This window comes from Rhincodon typus, chromosome 1 (genome assembly GCF_021869965.1).
Source record: "Rhincodon typus isolate 14 chromosome 1, sRhiTyp1.1, whole genome shotgun sequence".
Lineage (NCBI taxonomy): Eukaryota > Metazoa > Chordata > Chondrichthyes > Orectolobiformes > Rhincodontidae > Rhincodon > Rhincodon typus.
The window spans coordinates 111,394,839-111,422,043 of record NC_063332.1 but is presented as its reverse complement, the minus strand read 5'-3'; the positions used below and the strand labels follow the sequence as shown (position 1 = coordinate 111,422,043).

The following is a 27,205-nucleotide window of genomic DNA, read 5'->3' as shown; positions in this document are numbered from 1 at the left end:
TGTTCGGAAAATTAAATCTGGGATGGGTTATGTTTATTGATCCATTGCAATTTTGTAATTGGATAATAACTCATAAAGGAGGGGCGGGGGTTGGCTGGCAGATGGATTTGTGTGAAAAGGCGGACACATAGGATTGCAACTGTTCGGGTATTTCTGACAAAGTCCGGTCAGAGAAACGATGGGCTAGACGGCCTCCGTGTGTTCCTTAACTCTTGGGAATCCGTGGACATTGCCACCGGATGTTTCCGATGGCCGTGTGGTCGTTATTCCGGCGTCGGCGGGAGTTACGCCTCGAGGGATCCTGCGGAATTCCCATTGTAGCAGATTCGGAAGGAACTGCCTGGGAAATTGCGCGATGCCTGGAACTCAACCCAACGAAAGCCTGCATTTAAAACGGAGAATCCAGAGGGTTCTGCTGAGTAAATCGTTGCTCATTTTAGTTAGACAATTGACTATCTAGTCAAATTCCTGAGTAACGATTAAACTGACTCTCAACTTGACGCATACACCCCAACTTCTCCTCCCCCAGACCTCCATCATCTCCTCCTCCCCTCCACTGAGACACTGACCTAGATCGCTAGTCTTTCCTTATCCCCTCACTGGGCTTGATATCTCCTAATTAATCCTATCTACCCAAAACACTCTGCCTGGCATCCAACCCCTGACTGATTGACATTACAGCCACTGCCCATCTGGCACCCTAACCTCACACTTGCCTTACATTCTTACAGTTGGAGTTATCAAAGTCTGTGTTGGATCTTTAAATTTAAGAATATAACAGCTGACTACTGTGAAGGAGGAGATGTGGTTTGTCTTTCCAGTATGTGTCTACACTGAGAAAGACCTGCCATAATGGAAATACAGCTCTCCATTTCTAAAGGAGGCCTGATCAGACTCTCCTGTCAAAAACGTGCAGCTCCTTCATTGTGTAAGAAAAGAAGCAAAACTACAGTGTGTAAAATTTCCACTCTGTGGAAAGTCTGGCCCATTTGAGGATCTAAAACCTAAAGACTCCAAACTTCTTGTGGTAAAGAATAATGATTGTTGTGGTGGGATCAATGATTTCCACCACTATGTATGAAATGAACTTTAATAAAGGTGGTCATTAGTAAATAGTGACCAGAAAATAACACTGAAACCAATCAGCTAGAAGTGAAAACCCAACGGATTAGCTTGAGACTGGATGGAATGAATCATTCAACTCCTTCCTGCTTTCAGGCTCTATGTGACCTGGGTTCATGCAGTAATATATGGTTGACTCTTCATGTCCACTAAAGACAAAAGCCAATAAGTTTTTTATTAGAATGCTTTCTCAGAGTGACTTAATTGAACAATAAAGGTGGCTTAGTTAGTATCAGCCATGTGTCAAGAATAAACAACGAAACCTCAGATAAAAGCTGGGATGTGGGTGTCACTGGCTAGCCAGCATTTGTTATCTGTCCCTAGTTGCCCTTGAGATGGTGGTGGTTAGCTACCTTCTTGAACTGCTGCAGTCTACCTGCTGTGGGTTCAGCCACTATACCAATAGGGAGGGAATTCCAGGACTTGACCCTGCAACAGTGAAGGAGCAGTGGTATATTTTCAAGTCAGGATTATGTGTGGCTTAGAGGGGAATTTGAAGATGGTTGTGTTCCCATGTATCTGTTGCCCTTGTCATTATAGATGGAAGTGGTTGTGGGTTTGGAAGGTGCTGTCTGAGGATCTTTGGCAAATTTCTGCAGTGCATTTTGTAAATAGCGCACAATGCTGCTACTGAGCATTGGTGGTGGAGGGAGTGTGCTTGTGATGTAGTGCTAATCAAGCGTGCTACTTTGTCCTAGATAGTATTAAGCTTCTTGATTGTTGTTGGAGTTGCACCCATCCAAGCAAGGGGACAGTATTCCATCACACTCCTGATTTGTGCCTTTGTGGACCGTGGCCAGGCTTTGGGGGGTCAGGAAGTGAGTTACTTGCCATAGTATTCCTAGCCCCTGACCTGCTCTTGTAACCACCGCATTTACATGGGGAGGCAATAGGCTTGTGGTATTATTGCTAGGCTATTAATCCAGAAACTCAGCAATGTTCTGGGGACCCAGCTTCGAATCTTGCCATGGCAGATGGTGTAATTTGAATTCGATAAAAGCAACTGGAATTAAGAATCTACTGATGACCATCGATTATTGGAAAAATCCATTTGATTCACAAATGTCCTTTTGGGAAGGAAATCTGCCATCCTCACCTTATTCCAGATCTACAGCAATATGGTTGACTCTCAATTGCCCTCTGAAATGGCCTGGTAAGCCATTCAGTTGTATCAATCACTGCAAAGTCTCAAAGAAGTGAAACTGGATGAATCATCTGGCCGCGACCTAGGCATCATAAAAGACAATGGCAGAAACAGACCTGTTGACCCTGCAAAGACCCTCACTACTGTCTGGGGGTTAGTGCCAAAATTGAGAGAGCTGTCTCACAGACTAGTTAAGTGCCAGCCTGACATTGTTTGTAAATATGATTCCATGACTCTAACTGTGTCCTGGACACCAACATCACTATCACTGGATGTCTTCTGTCCCACCGGCAGGACAGACCCAGCAGAGGTGGTGGCACAGTGGTATACTGTTGGGAAGGAGTTGCCCTGGGAGTCATCAACATTGACTCCAGACCCCACAAAGTCTCATAGCCTCTAGTGAAAAATGGACAAGGAAACCTCCTGCAGATTATCACATACTGCCTTCCCTTGGCTGATGAATCAGTACTCCTCCATGTTGAATAATACTTAGTGGGAGTGTTGAGGGTGGCAAGGGCACAAAATGTACCCTGGGTGGGGATTTCAGTGTCCACCATCAAGAGTGGGTCAGCACTCGAGCTGGTTGGGTCCTAAAGGAAGTAGCTGCTAGACTGGGTCTGCAGTTGGTGGTGAGGTCACACACGAGGAAAAAACATACTTGACCTCATCCTTACCAGTCTGCTGGCCACAGATGCATCTGTCCATGACAGAATTGGTAAGGGTGACCACCACACAGTCCTTGTAGAGAAAAAGTCCGTCTTCATATTGGGAATGCCCTCCATCGTTGGTTGGCACTATCACTGTGCTAAATGGGACAGACTTTGAACAGATCTAGCAACTCAAGGTTGGGCATCCATGGGGCACTGTGGACCATTAACAGCAGCGGAATGGTACTCCAGCACAGTCTGTAACCTCCTGGTCTGGTATATCCACTACTCAACTGTTAGCATCAAGCCAACGGATCAACCTTGGTTCAATGGAGAGTGAAGGAGGACGTACCTGAAAATGAGATGTCAATCTGGTGAAGCTACCAAACAGGACTGCTTGCATGCCAAGCATCATTGCAAGTAGCAAGTGATAGGCAGAGCTAAGTATTCCTACAACCAGCGGATCAGATCTAAGCTGTGCAGTCCTGCCACATCCAGTCATGAACGGTGGTGGACATTAATCAACTCACTGGAGGAAGAGGCTCCATGAATATCCCCATTCTCAATGATGGAAGAGCCCAGCACAAGATAAGGCTGAAACATTCGCAGCAATCTTCGAGTAGATGATCCATCTCGGCCTCCTCCCAGTGGTCCCTAGCATGACGGATACCAGTCTTCAGCCAATTTAATTCACTCTGTGATATCAAGAAATGATTGGAGACAGTGGATACTGCAAAGGCTATGGGCCCTGATACCATTCCTGCAACAGTAATGAAGATTTGTGCTCCAGAAGTTGCTGCTCCCCTAGCCAAGCTCTTCAAGTATATTTACAGCACTGCCATCTACCTAACAATGTGGAAAATTGCCCAAGTATGTCTTGTACATAAAAAAAGCCGGACAAATCTAATCCAGCCAATTACCGCCCCATCAGCTTGCTCTTCATTATTGGTAAAGTGATGGAAGGTGTTGTCAATAATTCTGTCAAGCAGCATCTGCTCAGTTTAGGTTCCACCAGTACCACTTAGCTCCTGGACAGAAGAGCTGAATTCCAGAGGTAAAGTAAGGTGAGAGTGATAGCCCTTCACATCAAGACTGCATTCAACCGAGTGTGGCATCAAGGAGTCCTGGCAAAACTGGAATCAGTTGGTATCAGAAGACAAACTCTCTGCTAGTTCGTCATACTTGACAGATAGATGGTCATGTTTGGTGGAGGTCAGACATGTCAGCTCCAGGACATCTCTGCATGAGTTCCTCAGGGTAGTGTCCTAGGCCCAATCATCTTTAGCTGCATCATCAATGACATTTCCTCCATCATAAGGCCAGAAGTGGGTTTGTTTGCCGATGATTGCATGATGTTCAGCACCACTTGCAATTCAGATACTGAAGCAAAACATGTCCAAATATAACAACATCTGGACAATATGCAGGCTTGGGCTGGCAAGTGGCATGTAATATTCGCGCCACACAAATGCCAGGCTATGACCATCACCAATAACAGACAATCTAACAGATATTCAAAAGTGTTACCAGCACTGAATCCCCCCACTAACAACATCGTGGGGTTGCCATTGACCAGAAACTCAACTGGACTTGGTTTGTGGACTGATTTCTTTGCAAGCATGGCAGTTGGCTGAGTAGAAGACAATGGAATGAATCAAAAGAATAGGCATTAGCATGTAAAATTAAAATAAACAGGATTTGGGGCAATGTACTGAAATGGATAGAGAACAGGGAAGCAGACAGGAAACCAAGTGTAGGAATAAATGGGTAATTTACAACTGGCAGCCAGTGAGTAGTGGGGTACTGCAGGGATTAGTGCTTAGACCCCCAGCTATTCACAATGTCTGTCTATAATTTAGATGAGCGAACTAAATGTAATATTTCCATGTTGGCAGACAATGCAAAGCTATGTGATAGGGTCAACTGTGAGGAGAATGCAGACATGCTTTAGACAAGTTGAGTAAGTGGGCAAATGCACAGCCAGTGAAGTAGAATGTGGTTAAATGTGAGGTTATCCAATTTTTGGTAGCAAAACAGGAAGGCAGATTATGATCTGAATGGCGATAGATTTGGAAAAGGATGTACAACAAAAAGACCTGGGTGACCTAGTTATACCAGTTGCTGAAAGTAAGCATGCAGGCACAGCAGGAGGTGATGAAGACATATGGTATGTTGGCCTTCGTAGCGTGAGGATTTGAGTACAGGACCAGGGATGTCTTGCAGTTTTACAGGGCCTTGGTGAGACAACAACTGGAGTCTCGTGTGCAGTTTTGTTCTGCTTTTCTGAGAAAGGATGTTCTGGCTACAGAGGTAGTGTAACAGAGCTCTACCAGACTGATTCTTGGGATGGCAGGACTGAGGTATAAAGAGAAACTGGATTGGTTAGGACTATATTCACTGGAGTTTTGAAGAATGAGGGGTATCTCATTGATACCTTTAAAACTCTCTAACAGGACTAGACATGGTAAATACAGGAGAGATGTTCCTGATGACTGAGGAGTCCAAAACCAGGGGTCACGTTCTAACGATATGATGTAGGAGTGAGATGAGGAGAAATTTCTTCACCAAGATAGTGGCGAGCCTGTTAGAATCCTCTGCCACCAAAAGCAGTTGAAGCCCAAGCATTGAATGCCTTCAAGAAGGAGATACCCTGTAGGTGTAGTTCTTTGGTCTAAAGGAATCAAAGGATATGGGAAACAGCAGGAACAAGTTACTGAGTCAGATGATCTGCCATGACCATGCTAAATGGCGCAGCAGGTTTAAAAGGCCAAGTGGCTTACTACTCCTATTTTATGTTTCCAGCAAGAAAACTAACAACTGAAAAGACTTTTAGAGATTTATTTTCTGATTTTACTTAATTATTGAATTGATTCTTTATTGATTGCTCAGAAATTTGAGTGACTTTAAATACTTTGCATCTTATAGCCTTCCGAACAGACATTGTTATTTGAGATGTAATATTTTATTTTGATTGCTGTTGCTGCTTTTCATAGAATCTACAACAAAGAAGCAGGCTAGCTAGTGTTTACACTATATGAGCCTATTCACACTTTAATTACCTGTTCGAAGCCCTATGTTCACATCCCACTGCAACACAACTTGTAATATAGTGGCTGTAACATCACTAAACACCCATGGCAGTTATTAGAACTATTTTAAGACAAGTTAACCAACATAGTCACAGAGGGATTTGAAAACAAGGTTGAGAATTTGAAAAGCAAAAATTGTTTGCCTGGGAACCAGTGTAGTTTGAGACCACATGCATTATCAGGGAATGGTGCTATTCTGCTTTATACAATAAGCTGTCTTTTAAATACAGCATTGTTGTTTGCTTCAGCTACTCGTTATGGCAGCAGATTCCACTTCTTGGAGGAAAGTCTTTTTAAATACTTTATTAATGCCTGTCGTACATTTACTCCTGTCTGTTCTACATCTCCTCACGTGGAAACAATTTCACTGCAGCCACATTTATTTTACTGTGCATTTTTCACTTTGCCAATTGACAGGTTGGCAATGATAGATGAAGCTTCCTTTTGCCATTGACTTCAAAATACATTACATTTCTCAAGCTGCATCTTTTCGCAGTGATATTTGACAAGTCTGGACAATGGCTGATGTATCTTACAAAAATTAATTTCGGTACTGCAAATAAATGGCATTTTACTTTTAACATTTAAGTATACGAATAAAGAAATAGAATATATTCTATCTTCACTTGCTTTGCAATCCAAAGAACTTTTAATGTATCAATATTTAAATATGGTATGATAATGGCTGATTGGTTTTTCTTTTGTATTTCAGTGTTTACTGGAAGTCATAAGCACATACTAACAGGAGGTCGCAGCATTACTGGTGTATCCTCGATATTGAAGAAACATCTTCCAGTCAGGCAATTTGCTGCTGTAAAGTAGGATTTCTCAGATTTATTGAAATGTTTTATTTTATATTGGATGAATATCAATTATATTTTTTAATGTATACACTCGAGTTACCATTCTGCATGAGAGCTTTATTAATCATGCATAAAAGGGACAGAGACATGGACATATATGTATCATATATATGAAGATGGCAGGGCAGGTTGAGAAAGTGTTTAAAATGGAACAAGTAGTACAAAAGCACAGAGTCAGTCTCAGTTGATATATTCTGCCCAATTTTAGGGTTCTACTCTTCAGATGAAATGTAAAAGCTTTGGAGAGGGTGCAGAAAAGATTTGAGACTAAAAGATGTTGGAGCAGAATTTGGACATTTGGTCCATCAGGTCTGCACCAGTTAGATCATGGCTCATCTGATAATCCGCAATTCCACTTTCCTGCCTTTTCGTCATATCCCTTCATTCCCTTACTGACTGAAACTCTATCTCAGCTTTGAAGATACTTAATGACCCAACATTAGCAGTCCTCAATGGTAAAGAATTCCATTGATTCACTGCCCTCTGAGAGACAAAAGTCCTTCTCGTTGCTGTCAAAAATGAGCACCTCCTTATCCTGAGATTATGCCCTCTGTTTCAAAACTGCCAGAGGAGGAACAACTGTTGTGCATTTACTGTTAATTTATTTAAGAATCTGTATGTTTCAATAAGTTTGTCTCTCAATCTTCTATATTCCAACATGTATAGGCCCAATCTATTCAAACTCTCCCAATAAGACAGTCCCTCCATATCATCTGGTATTAGCCTAGAGAACCTGCTCTGGACCTCCTCTGATGGCAATGTATCTTTCCTTACATAAAGGGTCCAAAACTGTTCATAGTATTCCATAGAATCATTTAGCAAGATTTTTGTACTATTTTTATACTCCTTTCCCTTTGCTGTTTCCCTTCCTTATCATTTGCTGAATTTGTATGCTGACTTCTTGTGATTTATGCACAGGGTCTCCCAAATTCCCCTGTGCTGTAGCTTTCTGCAGTCTTTCTCTATTTAAATAATAATCAGCTTCTCTATTCCTCTTGCCAAAGTGCATAACTTTTTATTTTCCCACGTTATTTTTTCATCTACCAAATTTTTGCTCACTTGCTTAACCATTTATATCCCTCTAAAGATTCTTTGTGTCATCCTCACCACTTGCCTTTCCACTATTTCTGTGTGAATGCAAACTTGGCTATTTACAATATTGATTCCAGGGATAAGAACTTCAAATATATGGAGAGATTCAAACATAGTAATTTAGGCAAGATACTAACTAGATTTTAATGGAGTTGATATCTTTTGTAGATCATGCCGGGCAGCTGAGACGTGTTGCTTGCAATTCTTGCATCTTGTTGGAACCTCAGGTTACCTTGTGGGGGTCAACGTGTGGAAGTAGTGGCTCCAGCTGCTTGCGCCCAAACTCAGGATTTCTGAGTTTGAGGTGAACTGAACTCACAGTGGAGTATGAAGAAAGCTAATAATTCTTTGATCAGACATTCTAGGAGTTAAGCACCCAATAGGCAGTAAGTGTTCAGGATAGTGGCTAGATTTCGATCGGGAGGGGACAAGTAGTACAGGAGCTTTCGAGGTGTGTGACATTGTCAAATAAGTATACCACACTGGGGATTGCTGAGAGTTATGACAGCCTTGAAGGAGTGCAGTCCAGACATAGTATCAATGGTTAAGAGATTGCACAGGGTATTGTACCCTGTTATGGTCCCCACACTTTTGGAAGGATGTGAAGGTTCTTGAGAGAGTGCAAAGGAGGTTTACCACATTTGTCCCAGGAATGAGGCAATTTAGCTGTAAGGTCTGGATGGGATAAACAGATTTATTTTCTTTGGAGTAACAGAGATTGAGGAGACATCTGCTAAAGATGGTGATGGTGCAAAGAGTAATGGATACAAATTTAAAGCTTTGGACAAGAGATACAAGATGAAATGAAGATGGTGATGATCTGGTCAGAGCGGAGATAATCAAAAATTTCAAAAAGAAATTATTACGCACTTGAGCAAATTAACCTGCAGGCTTTCAGGAAGAGAATGGGGAATCGAACTTACAGGTTTGCTAAGGTTTTTGAGGAGATTTGTAGCTCGGGTTGTGGATGCAATGGTTGGTTCGATAGTTTGCACATGTTTCATTACCCTGCTGGGTAATGTCATCAGTGCGGCCTTCGATGAATTGTTGTGTTTTCCTGCCTGAAATTTAAACTCTGGGGTCCCTTGGATTTGATTACCTCATTTCCGGTTTCCCTTCACCAGTGGTGTATACATAGGGCCTGGTTCTGTGTGTTTGTTGATGGCCTTCTTGGTGGAGAACCAGGCCTCTAGGAATTCCCATGCTTGTCTCTGTTTGGCCTGTCCTCAGATCCTGGTGTTGTCCCAATCGAACTGGTGGTTCTCCTTATCCGTGTGAATGGAGGTGAGTGAGTATTGTTCGTGTCTTTTTGTTGCTAGTTGGTGTTCATGTACTTTTGTGGCCAATATTCTCCCTGTCTGTCCAATGTCATGTTTGTCGCAGTCCTTGCAAGGAATTTTGTATATTACGTTGGTTCTGTCCATAGTGGGTAAAGGGTCTTTGGTTCGAATTAGCAGTTGGCGTAGAGTTGACGTGGGTTTGTGTGCTACTCTGATGCCCAATGATCGTAGCAATCTTGTGGTCAGTTAGGAAATGTTCTTGATGTATGGTAGTGTGCTGTGTGTGTTAGGACATGCAGTATCTTCCTGTTGTTGTTCGTGTGATAGGCATCGTCGGATCCAGTTGTTCGGGTATTCATTGTCTTTAAATACTTGGTGGAGGTACTCGTCTTCTTTTTGACGTAGTTCCGGGTTGCTACAGTGTGTTGTCGCTCATTTAAATAGTGTTTTCATGCAACTTCATTTGTGGGTGTTAGTGGTTACTGTTGAAATTCAGTACTTGGTCAGTGTGTGTGGGTTTTCTGTGTACCGTTGTCAGGAATTCCCCATTGGCCCTGCATTCTACCATGATGTCCAGGAATTGTTTGCTCTGCTGAGCGCCCGTATGGACTAAATGTGCCAAATGGTCTCCTGTGTACCATGACTGTACCTCTGTGATTAGAGAATTTGGGGTGTTCTCAGTCGAAAAGATTGAGAGCCAATTTGATAGTGGTCATTAGGGCGTCAACAGAGCAGATCTTGAGGAGTTTTTTCTATTGACAGAAATCAGAGGACACTGATTTAAAGAAACAATGACATTATGAGAAAAATCCTTTCGCATGCAGCGAGTGGTTAGAATGTAGAATATGCTACCTACATGTTTGTGGACGCAGACTTAATTGATGCTTTCACAAGAGAATTGAATAAATTCCTGAAGAAAATAATTTGCAGGGTTACAGGAAAAGCTTGGGGGAGTGAGCCCAAATCTGTTGTTCTTGCGGAAAGCCTTTATGGACATAGAACATAGAACATTACAGCGCAGTACAGGCCCTTCGGCCCTCGATGTTGCGCCGACCTGTGAAACCAATCTGAAGCCCATCTAACCTAAACTATTCCATTATCATCCATATGTTTATCCGATGACCATTTAAATGCCCTTAAAGTTGGCGAGTCTACTACTTTTGCAGGCAGGGCATTCCACGCCCTTACTACTCTCGGAGTAAAGAACCTACCTCTGACATCTGTCCTATATCTATCACCCCTCAATTTAAAGCTACGTCCCCTCGTGCTAGCCATCACCATCAGAGGAAAAAGGCTCCTACTGTCCACCTATCTAATCCTCTGATCATCTTGTATGTCTCTATCAAGTCACCTCTTAACCTTCTTCTCTCTAACGAAAACAGCCTCAAGACCCTCAGCCTTTCCTCATAAGACCTTCCCTCCATACCAGGCAACATCCTGGTAAATCTCCTCTGCACCCTTTCCAATGCTTCCACATCCTTCCTATAATGCGGTGACCAGAACTGTACGCAATACTCCAAGTGCGGCCGCACCAGAGTTTTGTACAGCTGCAACATGACCTCATGGCTCCGAAACTCAATCCCTCTACCAATAAAACCTAACATACTGTATGCCTTCTTAACAACGCTATCAACCTGGGTGGCAACTTTCAGTGATCTATGCACATGGACACCGAGATCTCTCTGCTCATCCACACTACCAAGAATCTTGCCATTAGCCCAGTACTCTGTATTCCTGTTACTCCTTCCAAAGTGAATCACCTCACACTTTTCCGCATTAAACTCCATTTGCCACCTCTCAGCCCAGCTCTGCAGCTTATCTATGTCCCTCTGTAACCTGCAACATCCTTCCGCACTATCCACAACTCCACCGACTTTGGTGTCATCCGCAAATTTACTAACCCATCGTTCTACGCCCTCATCCAGGTCATTTATAAAAATGACAAACAGCAGTGGCCCCAAAACAGATCCTTGAGGTACACCACTAGTAACTGAACTCCAGGATGAACATTTCCCATCAACCACCACCCTCTGTCTTCTTATTGCTAGCCAATTTCTGATCCAAACCGCTAAATCACCCCAATCCCATGCCTCCGTATTTTCTGCAATAGCCTACCATGGGGAACCTTATCAAATGCTTTACTGAAATCCATATACACCACATCAACCGCTTTACCCTCATCCACCTGTTTGGTCACCTTCTCAAAGAACTCAATAAGGTTTGTGAGGCATGACCTACCCTTCACAAAACCGTGTTGACTATCCCTAATCAAATTATTCCTTTCTAGATAATTATAAATCCTATCTCTTATAATCCTTTCCAACACTTTACCCACAACCGAAGTAAGACTCACTGGTCTATAATTACCAGGGTTGTCTCTACTCCCCTTCTTGAACAAGGGGACAACATTTGCTAGTCTCCAATCTTCTGGCACTATTCCTGAAGACAATGACGACATAAAGATCAAAGCCAAAGGCTCTGCAATCTCCTCTCTAGCTTCCCAGAGAATCCTAGGATAAATCCCATCCGGCCCAGGGGACTTATCTATTTTCACGCCTTCCAGAATTGCTAACACCTCCTCCTTATGAACCTCCTTATGATAGGCTATGTAGCTTTCTTTTGTGCTGTAAACATCTTGTGATTCTCATCATTAATGAATGGAGCTAGGTTAACATGCTGACTTCTATTACCTGTCATGTTCATTAAATATATTTGGTGAAAGTCTCCTGTATCTATCCTTTAGCTAACAATCATATTGTGCAGTGAGTCTGAACGGTCTTTGGCATTTCCTTCTAAACATTAATTCAAAACACAATTTGATCTGCAATTTTGTCGCCTCAGAAATCATTGGATAGTTTTAGGCACAGGATTGATTTTTGAGGTGGTTGGGGCACATTACTCAATTGCTTATTGCATTTTGTTGACAGTTGGTATATTCTCCCACTTTTAGCATCCATTTTCCAGCACACAGATTATTGTCCTTGATGAGTTCAGAAAATTGTGAAAAGCATCTAAGTTCACAGTTTAGAACGTTTATTTTATTAAAACGCCTACAACTGATCAGTGAAGTATAATCTGAATAATAACCATCATTCCAAAAACAGCTTGCCTCAAGGTGTAGCTTGAAATTTAGGGGATGCCAAGCATTTAGCAAATCTGTCACTGCATTGTTGTACCATATGAAAAAGCCATGAGATGCCCCTCATTAGATAATTTGATACCGATATAATTTCAGAAGCAGTATCACTCCACAATACCACTTCTGCTTTCACGAAGTGAAACCAATTATTTTTGTAATATTAATAAAAGACGGTGGGTTGGAATGTCTTTGGTACCATCCAAAACCTAAAAAAGCCCAGATTATCTGGGCTCTTCTTAAATGTAAAAATTTAAGTTAAATAAAGTGGCATCCAAAATAACATCAAACAACATAAAGTGAAAGCAGGATGAATGGCTTCTTCCAGGTTATCTTGTACTAAACCCAAAATGCTAAATTGGCACAGATTCAGCTGCAGTGATTCTGTTTATCATGTTGCAATGATGCAGAAATTGACAAGCTATTACTTAAGATGTGTAAAATCCTCTGCTGTCCCACTGCCAGGTGAGTTTTTCTCCCATCTTTCACCTAGCTCATGTATTCCATTTTTAATATTCTATGATATATTTTACAGCTTCATGGTTTTGATCTCTGATGCTGATCTCTGTCTCTCTCTCTCTGCGGCTGTAACACTATTCTTCACTCTGTTCTGCTACCCTGATGCACTTTGTGTACCATCAAAACAACACTTTTCACTATATCTCAGTACATGTAACAACAACAATAAAATCAATCAATCAATCAATTTTTCCACTCAAATCTTTAAAATGAACAGAAATTAAATAAAATTCCAAGATCCTTTGTTATCAGGTAATTGGACAAGTTGTTCCTTTGGATGAACCGCATACTGCATAAGAAATGTTATTGAAACTTACTTTTTCCTTTACTGACATGTTCACTTGTGCATTATAGAGACAGCCTCACCTGTAGAAGTTAAATTTAAAAAAACAGTTTTGATCTACATGCTGTCCTGTATTTGCCATGAAAAATTATCTGATAATTTTCCATGTTTTTCAATGCTAGAGCTGTCAAAACAGAAAAGAAAGAACCAAAGAAAGAAAACCTGAAACCTAAAAGTGAAAGCAAAACAGACTCAAACAGACATAAGCCATTTGGTCTGACAGCTTGGGAGCCAGTCGATGATGTCTACCGGATCCAGTATTATCCAAAGAAAGTGCATGACATTGAAACTGCAATTGACATGCTGAAGAAGTTTCAGCAGTTAGACTTTACTTACCCGAGGCAACCTGTTTATATTGATCTGTGGCTTGACATGAAGCTGGAAAAGAAGGTGAAGTTTGCACGCCTGTACTTTACATTATTGGGCAAAAGCTTGATTTATAGAAAACTTTAGGAAGTCAAATCATTCAAATTACTTGTTCTTAAATTAGCTTTTCTATAATTAATTGATTAAGTTTCTCCAAATGTTTGTGTTTTTAGTTGTGCCAAGTGTAGAATAAGCCAACTGCAACTAGGTATGTCTTGCTGGAATGCTTGCACTGAAAACAAGTACCTGTTGAGGTATCAGTTGCTTTCATTTCACAGACCTTGTATCAGATACAAATATTCTGAAAAACTCCTGCAGTTTGTGTATATAATATGCATTTTCTTGGGATTGATGTACTGAGACCAGTACTTACGTCAGTTCAAGTTTGCAGCCTAATTGGACTGTGAAAATCAAATCTGTTAGTTTGGGTATTTTTCTCCTTTTATTAACTCTGCTGGTTCTCAGATGATCCTGGACTGCATGACAAAAGATGCAGAATTTAAAACAAGGAAAAGAATGGGGTACAAAAGATTTCCCACTGGGCTCAATTGGCATTCTGTGTGCATGACTCCTCTTGGTTTACAAATATAGGAAGTTATCAATTTATTATGCTGGCAAACTGCAAGTGGTTAGGAGTAGGATAGGAGTATCAGTGTGTAAGAAATGTATTTTAAAAATAAGTTAAAATCCTGTCTTCACATTTCTTTCTCTCCCCCTTATGGACCATCTCAAACCCCACTCCTAAGTCAAGCGAGCAGGAAGGTTAACTGCTCTCATTGACTGATCTGTCAGTTATTCATGACTTGTGAGGTAGTTGCAAGAGGAAGGACTGTGGAGTTGCTTTCTTTGTAAGTTATTCTTAGTTGAGCTACATTCTTCAGCTTCTATTTTCAACATCATTGAGATATCAGAAACTTTAAGGAATTTCATGAAGCCACAATAAAAGCCCTCACCACTCTTTGTAAAGCAGCTTGGATACAATTGAAAATTGCGTTTAGTTTGTAACTTGTATTTTCTGTTGTACCCCAGAAAAAAGTGGATCCATTTGTCAGTATTGTACATTTGCCTTACGCTTTTACAACTACAGTCAGTAAAGTGCTGGTATTCACAGAGGTGAGTAAGAGTTATATATTCGTTTATTTTTCCTGTTGGTTTCCATATAGCCTTATAATTGAGGAGGAAGCAAATTATCCTTCTGTTTTTAATAGATAATTTGTAACTACCAGTAAACTGATAGGCTGCCGAAAATTTCAAAGGACAGGAATGGTAAGTGTTGTGGACCTTTTTATATGACAGGAGCATGAGCTGCAGAGTCTGGAATAACATTTTGTAAGGGATGAGGTATAGAAGGCTACCAAAGTGAAAAATTGAACACTTCAGCTCCGATTTATTTTGTTACGTCTATGCATAACTTGAGAGTCTTTTTCAAATACCCAAAAGATCTGCAATTTGATCAAGTACCCTGTGAAATAGATAGCTGTCTAATAATTGTGTTTATTTCGATATTGATTTTGTCACTTGTGAAATGTAAATTTTATTTCACTTAGAGAATGACTTCAAAGCTAGCATTGACCAATTAAGGTACACTAACCCCCCGCACCCGCTCCAGTAACAAACCTTTAGGAGTGTTGCATTTGGTCTCTAAAGTATTGTTGTTCTTGCAGACTCCAGAAGAAGCTGCTGTGGCTCAGAAACATGGAGCAGATATTGTGGGTGGAACAGAGCTCATTCAGAAAGTATGTACTTATGAGCACAATGATGTTCTAACAGTATGATAGGAAATATATGCATCGGTAAAAGGGTTTCTTTTGATAGTACCATGCTAAAATATTAATATAATTTTTCAATGCTTCAAGTTGTTTTCAAAATACAGTTTGACAAATGAGAACAACAGTCCACAGTCTTCAAACTACAGGACACATGCTGTATCTGGAACTTTAACTGCGTCGGGATCTTCTGCCTCCAAGTTCTTTTGGACCAATTACTTTTGTATACTCAGTGTAGACAGGTTAGTGTGAGGTCACAGCAGGTTTTGTGAGAAAAATGTTTTTGTATGATGAAGAGCTCTTTATCCAATATCTATGGTGGCAGAGATACCTCTGTGATAGAATACTTGTAGGACCCTAGTCCACAGACAGAAAAGTGTCTCTGTCATTGTGGATGCCTGACAAAACTGTTCCTTTTGTAAGATGCTGCCTCCTTCCACTGACTCTCACGTACTGATCTCAACAGTCCCCCAAATCAAGGAAAGTCCCAAAAAGAGCAAGAATCCACAGTTGTTTGCTACTCAACATCACCACCACCATACACTTTTTTCAGCAATTGCTGATTGCATCTCTTCCTTTGTCCCCGCTTGATTTTATTTTTCTTAGTCTACAGCAATGGTGGGTCTGCTTCTTTGGAGTTAAGATAGATGGCTATCCTGGGTGTCGCTGTTGTTCTGTAGAATGCCCAACAATTTAACAGTTTTCCTGGAGATTCTCTGCTCAGTCAGAAACTTATTGTTGCACTGCTACCCATACGTAGAAAACAGGGCTAGGCCATTCAGCTGTTTGAATCAGCTCAGCCATGATTATGATAATGTTATGGCCTTGACTGCTTTCTGTGGTAGTGAATTTCACATGCTCACCATTTCTCTGTTTGAAGAAATTTCTCGTCATCTCAGTCCTAAATGATTAATCCTGTTCCTTGTGTATGACATGATTTGTTTCCTCTCTCGATCGATCCTCAAACTTTAGGATTTTGAGTATACTAGTACTACCAGCTGTTACATTTCCTTGCATACTTTCATTGTTAGTCCCCTTATATTGGTGGGAAACCTAAATTAATTTGTTCCAAATGAGAGTAGTTTGAAATGAGATGGGAATTTAGATGGAAAATGTTAAATCAACTGAACTAAATGCGATGGTACAGATGGTGACTCTTGGCATTGTTGTAGCTGATTTAGATGCTGATCCTGAAAGTTGGAGGACTCACATGATAGTTTCACAGGAAAAGTTAGAGGATTTATATCTGAAACCCCGATATCTCCTCTCTTACCCCCTTTCCCCCAACCATCCAATTAGACCATCCAACATGCACGCGCACACACAGACAGACAGACAGATGCAAGCGCACAAACACATACACAAATGCAACTGTGCAAGGACCATAACAACATTCTGGTCAACTAAAATTAGAAGAAGGGTTCATTTCTTACATCCAGATGTGGGGAATGCTTTGCAATGCAGGCACATGAGCAAATATACAAGAAGAGATTGGATGTGAAAAGATACAGAGACTATTCAATTAGTAAGTTATGCATAGTTTTAAAAAAAAATGGATTATCTTTTATTAATTGATGGAATGTGTTAATTGCTGGCTGGACCAGCATTTATTGCCAAATCTTATTTGTCCTTGAGAAGGTGTGGTGATCTGCTTTCTTGAACTGCTACAGTCCATTGCATGTAGACCAAAATGCTATTACAGAGGAAGTTTCAGGATTTTGAACCGGTAAAGGGGTTTGGAAGGCACTATGTAAGAATTGTGGTGAATTTCTGCAGGGCATCTTGTAAATGCTATTCTAAGTTAGTGTGAATGGCGCCACGTAAGTACGGCAAAGGTACACACTTTTTGTTGTATTTTTACATTGAATACACGTGACAATAAATGATTCGATTCGATTCAATTCAGTTCACTTCTGACCTTATGATGATGGGATGGTCATTGACAAAGCGAATGAAAATGGTTGGGCCTAGCATACACCCCTGAGGAAATTCTGAACAGATATCCTGGAGACTGGGTGACTGACCACCAATAATCATTAACATCTTTCTTTGTGCCAGGTAGGACTGTAATGAGCAGCGAGTCTTTCTGCTGATTTTCATTGATTCCAGCTTTGCTCAGGCTCCTTGATGCTACACTTGGTCAAATGTGATCTTCATGGCAAGGGCAGTCAACTTCACATCACCTTTGGAGTTCAGCTCTTTTGTCCATTTTTCAGCAAAGGCTGTAATGAGGTGAGGACCTGAGTGGCCTTGGCAGGACCCAAACTGAATATCAGTGAGCAAGTTATTGCTAAGCAAGTACTGCTTGATAGCACTGTTGATGACAACGTCCCTTACATTTGTAAAAGATCAAGAGTAGACTGGGGTGATAATTGGCCACGCTAAATTTGTCCTCCTTTTGGGGAAAAGGCCATACCTGTGCCATTTTCCTCTCTACTGGGTAGATGCCAGTGTTGTAGCCATACTGGAATAGCTTGGCTAGAGACGTAGAAAGCTCGAGTACGTGTCTTTAGCATTATTACTTGAACATTGTCAAGACACACAGCTTTTACAGTTTGTAGTGCCTCCAGCTGTTTCTTGCTTTCATATGGAGTGAGTTGAATTGGCTGAAAATTGGCATCTGTGATGCCAAGGACCTCTAGAGGAGGCCAAGATGAATCATCCACTTGGTACTTCTGACTGAAGATTGTTCTGAATGCTTCAGCCTTATCTTTTAAATTTATGTGCTGAATTCCCTCATCCTTGAGGATAGCAATATTTGTAGACCTTCCTCCTCCAATGAGTGGTTTAATTGTCCTCCTCCATTAATGACTGGTTATGATAGGACTGTAGAGTTTAAATCTGATCCATTGGTTGTGAAATTGTTTTGCTGTGTTTGTCACTTGAGGTATACACTGTTTGACATGCAAGCAATTTTGTTATGTAGCTGCATCAAGTTGACACCTTGTTCCTAGGTGTCTGCTGCTGCTCCTGGCATGCCCTCCTGCATTCTTTGCTGAACCAGGGTTGTTCGGCTGACTTGTTGGTAATAGTAGAGTGAGGGATATGCCAGGCCATGAGGTTGCAAATGTGTTGGAGTACAGGTCTTCTGCTGCTAATTGTCTACAGTGCCTTGTAGATTCAACTAGGCCAACCTCAAGAGTGTGCTACTAAGATACCACCAACATGTCTCCTGTCCCACCAGAGGCCCAAACACCCTGGACCATTGCCACACAACCATCAAAGACACCTATCATTCCATTCCCTGCCCACATTTGCCTGGTTTACAAGCAGAAACCTGAAGCATGAGGATCCAGCATGGAAAGTCGTACAGTGCTGGTCTGAAGTAATCTGCGTGATTGTTTGGATTCAGTGGACTGGTCCATATTCAAGAATTCAGCGCTCAACTTAAATGAGTATGCCACAACCATCATAGACTTCATCAGCATACCAAAGATGTTAATCCAAGTGTTCCCCAACTGGAAACCATGGGTGAACCCGAAGATCCCGCTCCCTACTGAAGCCCAGGTGTTCTGAGGCATTCAAGTCAGGTGACCCTAACCTACACAGGAAATCTAGGTATGATCTTCACAAAGCCATCAGCGACACCGACAGACATTTCCAGACTAAACTAAAGTCCTGGACTAACCATGCAAATACACGTCAACTGTGGCAGGGCTTACACGAGATAACAGGCTACAAAGCAAATTTGAGTAGAATCACTGACAACCATACATCCTTCCCTGATGAGCTTAATTCATTCTATGCTCGTTTTGAACATAAGGTCAGTCAAAATGATGTCACTTGCCCTGACAGCCTCAGGCGCACCTGTACCTCCAGTTACCGCTGCAGATGTCAGATCGGCCTTCTTGAGGAGAACCCACAGAAAGTGACAGGTCCCGATGGAGTCACCGGCCATGTACGCAGATCCGACGCGGATCAGCTGGCAGGAGTATTTGTAGACATCCGTAACTCCTCTTTAGTATGACATGAGGTTCCCACCTGCTTTAAGAAGACCACTATCATCCTGGTGCCAAAGAAAAATCAGGCAACATGCCTTAATGACTACCACCCAGTGGCTCTGATATCCATTGTTATGAAGTGTTGAGAGGTTACCAATGGCACACATCAACTCCAGCCTCCGAGATGGCCTTGATCTGCTGCAATTTGCCTACTGTCACAATAAGTCCACAGCAGACACCATGCCCCTGGCCCTACACACATCCCTGGAATATTTGGATAATAAAGACACCTATACCAGACTCCTATTTATTGACTTTAGCTCTGCCTTCAACAGCACAATTAAAACAAAACTCATCTCCAAACTCTGAGATCGAGGACTCTACTCCCCTGTCTGCAACTGGATCCTCGACTTCTTGACCCACAGACTGTTATCAGTAAGCATAAGTGACAACACCTCCTCCACAATAATCCTCAACACTGGTGCCCTGCCAGGCTGCCTGCTCAACCCATTGCTATTGCTCCTTCTACACTAACGACTATGTGGCCAAATTCAGCTTTAACTCCATTTACAAATTTGCTGACAACACCACCGTAGTGGTTCGGATCTCAAACAACAAGACAGAGTACAGGAAGGAGACATCTTAGTAGCATGGTATAAAGACAACAATCCCTCCATCAATGTCAGAAAAACGAAGGAGTTGGTCATCGACTTTCAGAAGTGGAGTGGAGGACACGCCCCTGTCTGCATCAATGGTGCTGAGGTGGAGTTGGTCAGGAGCATCAAGTTCTTAGGAGTAAATATCATCAATTATTTATCCTGGTCCATTCATGTGGATGCTACAGTCAAGAAAGTACACCATCACCTTTACTTCCTCAGAAGGTTAAGGAAATTTGGCATGCCCACAATGACTCTGACTCTTACCAATTTTTATAGATGCACCATAGAAAACATCCTATGCGGATGCATTGCAGATTGGTACGACAACCGCTCTGCCCCAGACTGCATGAAATTACAGAGATTTGTGAATGCAGCTCAGTCTGTTATGAAAACAGCCTTCCATCCATTGACTCCGTCCATACTTCCCGCTGCCTCAGAAAAGCAGCCAACATCAAAGACCCCTTCCGTCCTGGTTATACTTTCTCTTCCACCCTCTTCCATCGGGCAGAAGATACAAAAATTTGAAAACATGCCCCAAAGATTTAGAAGCAGCTTCTTCCCAGCTGTTTTCAGATTTATGAACAGACCTGTCATAGAACATAGAACAGTATAGAACAGTACAGGCCCTTCGGCCCATGATGTTGTGCTGACCTATTATCCTACTAAGATCAATCTACCCTGCGTACCCTACGCTTTACTATCCTCCATGTGGCCTATCCAAGAGTCGCTTAAAAGTCTCTAAAGTATCTGACTCCACTGCCCACTGCTGGCAGCGCATTCCACACGTCCACTACTCTCTGTGTGAAGAACCTATTTCTGACATCTCCCCTATACCTTCCTCCAGTCACCTTAAAAATGTGCCCCCTCCTAATAGTTATTTTCGCCCTGGGAAAAAGCCTCTGACTATCCATTCTATCTATGCCTCTCATCATCTTGTACACCTCTATCAAGTCACCTCTCATCCTTCTTCACTCCAATGAAAAAAGCCCTAGCTCCCTCAACCTTTCCTCATAAGTCCTGCCTTCCAGTCCAGGCAGCATCCTGGTAAATCTCCTCTGCACTCTCTCGAAAACTTCCACATCTTTCCTATAATGAAGTGACCAGAACTGAATACAATATTCCAAGTGTGGTCTAACAAGAGTTTTATAGAGCTGCAGCATAACCTCACAGCTCTTAAACTCAATTCCCCTGCCAATGAAAGCCAACACACCATACGCCTTCTTTACAACCCTATCAACTGGGGTAGCAACTTCAAGGGATCTATGGACGTGGACCCCAAGATCCCTCTGTTCCTCCGCACTGCCGAGAATCCTGCCATTAACCCTGTATTCTGCATTCAACCTTCCAAAATGAATCACTTCACACTTTTCTGGATTGAATTCCATCTGCCACTTCTTTGCCCAGCTCTGCATCCTGTTGCAATGGGACATTGACCTACAACAGCCCTCCATGCTGTCCACAACTCCACCAACCTTCATGTCATCAGCAAACTTATTAACCCACCCTTCCACTTCCTCATCCAAGTCATTTATAAAGATCACAAAGAGCAGAGATCCCAGAACAGATCCCTGCGGAAGACTACTGGTCACCGAGCTCCAGGCTGAATACTTTCCAGCCACTACCACCCTCTGTCTTCTATTGGACAGCCAGTTTTGTATCCAGACAGCCAAATTTCCCTGAATCCCATGCCTCCTTACTTTCTGAACGAGCCTACCATGTGGAACCTTATTAAATCATATATTAGAGTTGATCTTTCTCAGCACCTTCTCTGTAGCTGCAACACTATATTCTGCATTCTGTTCAGTTACCCTGATATACTTGCGTATGGTATGATGTGTCTGGTTACTGCGCAATACAATACTTTTCACTGTATCTCAATACATGTGACAATAATAAATCAAATGAAATCAAAAGGATGTAAATCTTGAGTGCCGGTTTGTTCGAAGCCTTTCCCATTGTTCATGGTGATAATGTCACACAACACTTTGGAGGATATTCTCAATCTGAAGATTGGACTTTGTTTCTACAAGAACTGCATGTTGGTCACTCCAAACCATGCTGTTATGGACAGGGGATCTGCAACAGGTGTATTCTTGACAATGAGGTCAAGTATGTTTTTCCCTCTTGATTCTTGCACCATCTTTCTCAGACCTAATCGAACAGGTATGTCCTTTAGGATTTGACAAGCTGAGCCACTTTTGGTGTTTGTCATTGAAGTCCCCCATCTGGAGTCTATTCTGTGCCCTTGTCATCTTCAATGCTTCCTCCAAGTGGCGTTCAACATGGAGGATTACTGATTCGTCAACTGAGGGTTATGATACGTGGTAATTAGCAGGAGTTTTTCTTGCCCATGTTTGACCTAATGCCGTGAATTCTGAAGTTAGTGTTGAGAACTCATAGGGCAATTCCCTCCTTCGTGTATATCACTGTACCACCACCTTTGCTGGGTCTGTCCTGCCAGTAGGAAAGGACATTCACAGTGATGGTGATGGCATTTTCTGGGTCATTGTTCGTGGGCCAAGAGTTTGTGAATATGACTCTTGTCAGGCTACAGGAGGGTATTAAGAAGGGTGTATAGGAAGTGTGAGATCTCGGAGTACATGTTCACTGGCCCTTGAAGGAAGCAGGACAGGTAAATAAAGTGGTTAAGGAGGCATATGTAATGCTTCGCATCATTGTTTTAGGAACAATTTAAAATACTGGTTCGGCTACAGCTGGAGTTTTGTGTGTAGTTCTGGCCACCACATTATGGGAATGACATAATTATCAAAGGTGTGTAGAGAAGAGATAACAAGAACATTACCAGGGTTTGAAAATTTCAGATATGAAGAAAGTTTCGATAATTTAGGGTTGTTTCTCATCAAACAGAGGATGCTGAGGTGTGACTTAATTGGCATATACAAAATAATGAGGTAGTTGAAAACAGTGGATGGGAAAGACCTATTTCCTTCAGCGGAGAGGTCATTTACCAGGAATTACAAATTTAAGGTGATTGGTAATAAGATTATAAGGGAAATGAGGGGAAAAAAGCCATGTTCACCCAGAACATGGTGGGTGTGTGGAATTCGCTGTTCATTTTGATGGTTGAGGTGGAAACCCACAACTCATTTAACAGGAACCTGGATCTGTACTTGAAGTGCTGTAACCTGCAAGATCACAGACCAGGTGCTGGATAGTGGAATTAAAACGGGCAGCTAGTTAATCCTTCGGGTGCAGACATAATGGGCTGAATGGCTTCATTCTGTGCTGTGTCTTTCTTTGGTTCCAAGTATTATTAGTAATATTAAATTAACTTTTATTACATGCATATTTTTTGTATTGCTTTTAAGATGTGTTTTTAATTTTCCTTTTTCTAAATTAATTTTGGAGTTTGCAATTTCAAGCCTCAAAATAAATGTATTTATTTACACACGACTCACCAAATTTGAGCATGCCACACCACATGCACTTGCAAGTAAAAGTCTTGTGGTATTTACTGCAACCTCAGAAGAGCACTCGATGCCTCATTAGTGTGCATTTTACCAGTATCCATGCCCTAACCATTGCCGTTCATCAGAAGTATAGCAAAATTATGTGCAGTTTCGCTTAAGATTTGAAACAAGGCATCTTATTTAACATAAGACCCTTACACCAAAATGAGAGATTAGACTTCTGTCAATTAAGTGGGCTGAATTAAGACACAGTTTTCATAAGTAAAAGGAAAGCTTTCTGACTCATCATGTCATCTACTTCTCTGACGGATTGTTGGAGTACAAACATATCACTTTGAATGATGCATTGAGGAAAAAAAATTAGGAAGTGTATTTCAACTGACTTGAGTAAGCATTTTATTCTTCATCTTGAATGATTTACAAACAATTTTATTTTCAGATCTTGGATGATGAAATTCAAGCAGATTTCTATGTGTCTGTTCCTGACATGGTATCAAAACTCGTGCCTCTCAAGAACAAACTAAGAAAAAAGTTTCCTAAAAGCAAACGGGGTAAGCAAATAATTAAACATAATTCATAATTTATAATAAATTTGTGAGGAGTAAAACATCAGAAAATATGAACTCTATCGATCAATCATAAAGTTTTCCATAATAATCATTTCCTGCAGAAATCAATGAAAAAGTAAATAATAAATGTTGCTTGCTTGATGAAATAAATGTAGAAGTTTTTACAAATGAGACATAATTTTAACCTAAAAAATTGATGAACCTATCCTTTCTCAGGAAGTGGATTAGTTACTTAAACCATCTCCGTGAAACAGCTGGTTATATTTAAGTATTTGAAAGAGGTTGCATGACTTCATTTTAACAATGATTCTATTGTCAACCAAATAGGCCTGGAAAACCCAGCAGGTGAAAGCAAGCAAGAAGGAACCTATGCTGCAGGTTTCCTTCTTCTTCCGTCCCTCTCTTTCCTCCACTCCACCCCAATTCAGACCATAAGGTGCCGCAGTTGTACTGTGTTTAGACAATAACATTCTCAGACCGTCACTGCACGTTTTAGTGTATTAGATCACAGGTTTGTATTGGTACAATAAAAGAATATACATGTTTTCCAATTTTTTTCCCCCTCTCTAGAGGTTCCTACAAATTGAATTTAAGTCAAAAGCCTTCCAACTTCATTCCCCTGGTATGTTGGTCATAGACCGCAAGCCTGGGCAGGGGTTACACGGTCAAGGCAAATCTGCCCAAATGTGTGTATTTTCTAGCAAGGACTGGTGGATTATTTCATAATCAATGCCAAGAACCTCTCTACCTTTCCAACATTGACAAATGTTTTAAGGCATTTCACAGTGGAGAAATACATAAATGCTGAAAAAACAGATATAAAGGGAGTTGATCAAAAAGCTTAATCAAAAAAGAGAGGTTCTAAAGAAAGCCTTAAAGAAACAGAGGTAGGTAATTTTACAAGGGACACTGAGATTTCTGAAGGCACCGTTATCGGTAAGTGTGAGGGACGTATTGGGGAAAGGGTCCACAAAGTCCAGAATAAGTTTTGAAAGAGCATTTGTAGTGTTGAAAAATGTTGCAGAATTATGGAAAGGCAATGACATGGAGAGATGCTGGGTGGGTATTTAAAATTGAAGGTGTTAAGAGTCTGGAAACCAATGTAAGTCAGAAAGCAAAAGAGTGATGCATGAGACAATCTCAGGGCAGGATTGTATACTGATAGCAAGTTTTGGGTAAGATAAAATTTCCAAAAAGCAGAATATGGTTTGCTGGCTAGGAGAATAAATTATTGAAGAAATAATGTTGGTTCACATCACAGAAAATGGATTAATTCCCTTATTGGTTACTCAAACAATATATTAATATAAGAAATAGGAGCATGTGTAGGACAACCAGCCCTTCCACCATTTATTGATATCACAACTGATCTTCTATCTTAACACAATTTTCCTGCTGTAGCTGTATCTCTTGATGTTTTTAATCAGTGGAAACCAATCAATCGTAATCATGATCATACTCGATAACTGAGCTTCCACAGCCTTCTGGAGCAGAAAGTTTCAAAGATTCAGCTCTTTCTGTATGAAGAAATTCCTCCTCATTTCAATCCTAAATGGTCCGATAGTCCACAGTTTATTATGGAATTCTGTCCTCTGGTTTCTATTTGCTAGCTGTGCCTGCATGTTAATTTCCAGTAACTTATGAAGGAGGACATTAAAGTTCCTTTTTGAATTTCAACACTTCCCAGCTCTCAGCATTTAGGAGAGAGTATATTTCTGTTCTTCGTAATAAAGTGCATAATCTTACTTTTCTCAAAATGAGTTCCATCTGCCAAATATTTTCCCACCCACTTAGCATTTCCAAAAGTCCTTGAAGCGTTTTTGCGTCCTCCTCTCACAACTCTCATTTCCCTCTAGTTTTGTGTCATCTGCAGAGTTAGAAATATTGCATTTTAATAATCACAAGCAAATCATTGTATGGATTATGACTCAGAAGCACTGATCCTCATGTATTCTACTAATCATACGGTGTCAACTAAAAAATGACCCATCATTTCCAATTTTATTTTATGTTCATTAACCAAGTTTTCATCTGAGAAGAGGCACTGCCAACTGTTTATGAATTATATGACTGTTTACATTTCTACTAGTCCATAAATATCCATTAACTGCTACGTTGTTTTGTGGTAAATCCATTTTGACTCATAATTTGACTATCAAAAATTGCACATGAATCTCAAGTGCAGAATGTGATCAACTGTGGAAAGAATTGCAGTCAACCGCAGGAAAACACAGATAAGTTATAAGATAAAGCAGATTGTTGTTAATTAAAATAGCATGCTAAAATTGTGAAAAATGGAATAGAGAGAATGTACATTAAACAATAAAATTTTAAAAAATTCTGTATTCATATATGCCTCAAAACTGGTACCCTGTGGCGATTGTAGCATTTAAGCACAGGATGTTCCATAATTTTTAGTTATATTTGGTTCGGCCCAGTAATAAAGATGGGACCCTCTGAAAGTGTTTTTATAAATTACTCAAACAGTTCAAGGATCGCTGAACAGCAGTTCATGAATCAATTACTTTAGCCAATCAAAGAAGAGGATCTAAGCAGTGACAGCACTGTTAGAGGGCTGTTCAGCCATATGACCCAAGTGCTGGATCTATGCTTTAGAAAACACTAGGGCTAAAAAAAAGGCTTGGGAGCCCCGATGATAGTTCAGTGCTGCTGCGAATGAGGGCAAGGAAGCCCACGAGCAGTTCTGGGCTTTGCATATTTTAGGCTAAACATATTTTATAAAGATAGGAGAAGTTCAGGTGTAGTGCCTTAACTGCTTGATAAATAGCTAAAATTGTGCCAGTAATTAGTTGCTTGAGGACAGTGGCAGGCATCCTGGGGAACACATTCTCAGGAGAAAAGATCGAACTAGCATGATGTGAACAATTGTTGAGGTAGTTCATGATGGAGTGAGGTGAAGTGCACTGCTATCCACTGCGGAAAAGGTAACCTTTTAGTATTCTGCTCAGAGTGGCTACAATTGCTAGAGTTTTCCAGTAAACCAATGCTGGAGGATATTCAGAATAAAAGTCGTTTTTCAGGAAATGCAAAGGCTAGATTTTCAAAAGTGAAGATTTCAAATCTTTTGTGAAGGAGACAGAGCTTCTCTCTGGCACAGTTGCTCAGAAAACTAGGCTCTGCCCTAACTACATCTGCCAATTGATGTAAAAGTTGGTGTTCATTCTAGGTGTTGAAGGATAATTTTGTTATTTGAGATAATTTTACTTTACTGACTTTG

General features: G+C 41.0%; 1 protein-coding gene across 2 annotated transcripts in view; it reads left to right on the top strand.

Annotated features, from left to right (window-relative positions):
* The window catches only part of mrpl1 (mitochondrial ribosomal protein L1), a 51,994-nt gene that overhangs the window by 380 nt on the left and 24,409 nt on the right, over positions 1 to 27,205 (top strand). For both annotated transcript variants that reach the window (XR_007261745.1, XM_020521263.2), the window contains exons 2-6: positions 6,715 to 6,820; positions 13,358 to 13,625; positions 14,631 to 14,714; positions 15,266 to 15,337; positions 23,838 to 23,949. Coding sequence is in view for 1 of the 2 variants with exons in the window: in XM_020521263.2 (XP_020376852.2) it covers positions 6,715 to 6,820; positions 13,358 to 13,625; positions 14,631 to 14,714; positions 15,266 to 15,337; positions 23,838 to 23,949 (642 nt within the window). In the remaining variant the exon portion in view is untranslated. The remainder of the gene's footprint in view (positions 1 to 6,714; positions 6,821 to 13,357; positions 13,626 to 14,630; positions 14,715 to 15,265; positions 15,338 to 23,837; positions 23,950 to 27,205) is intronic.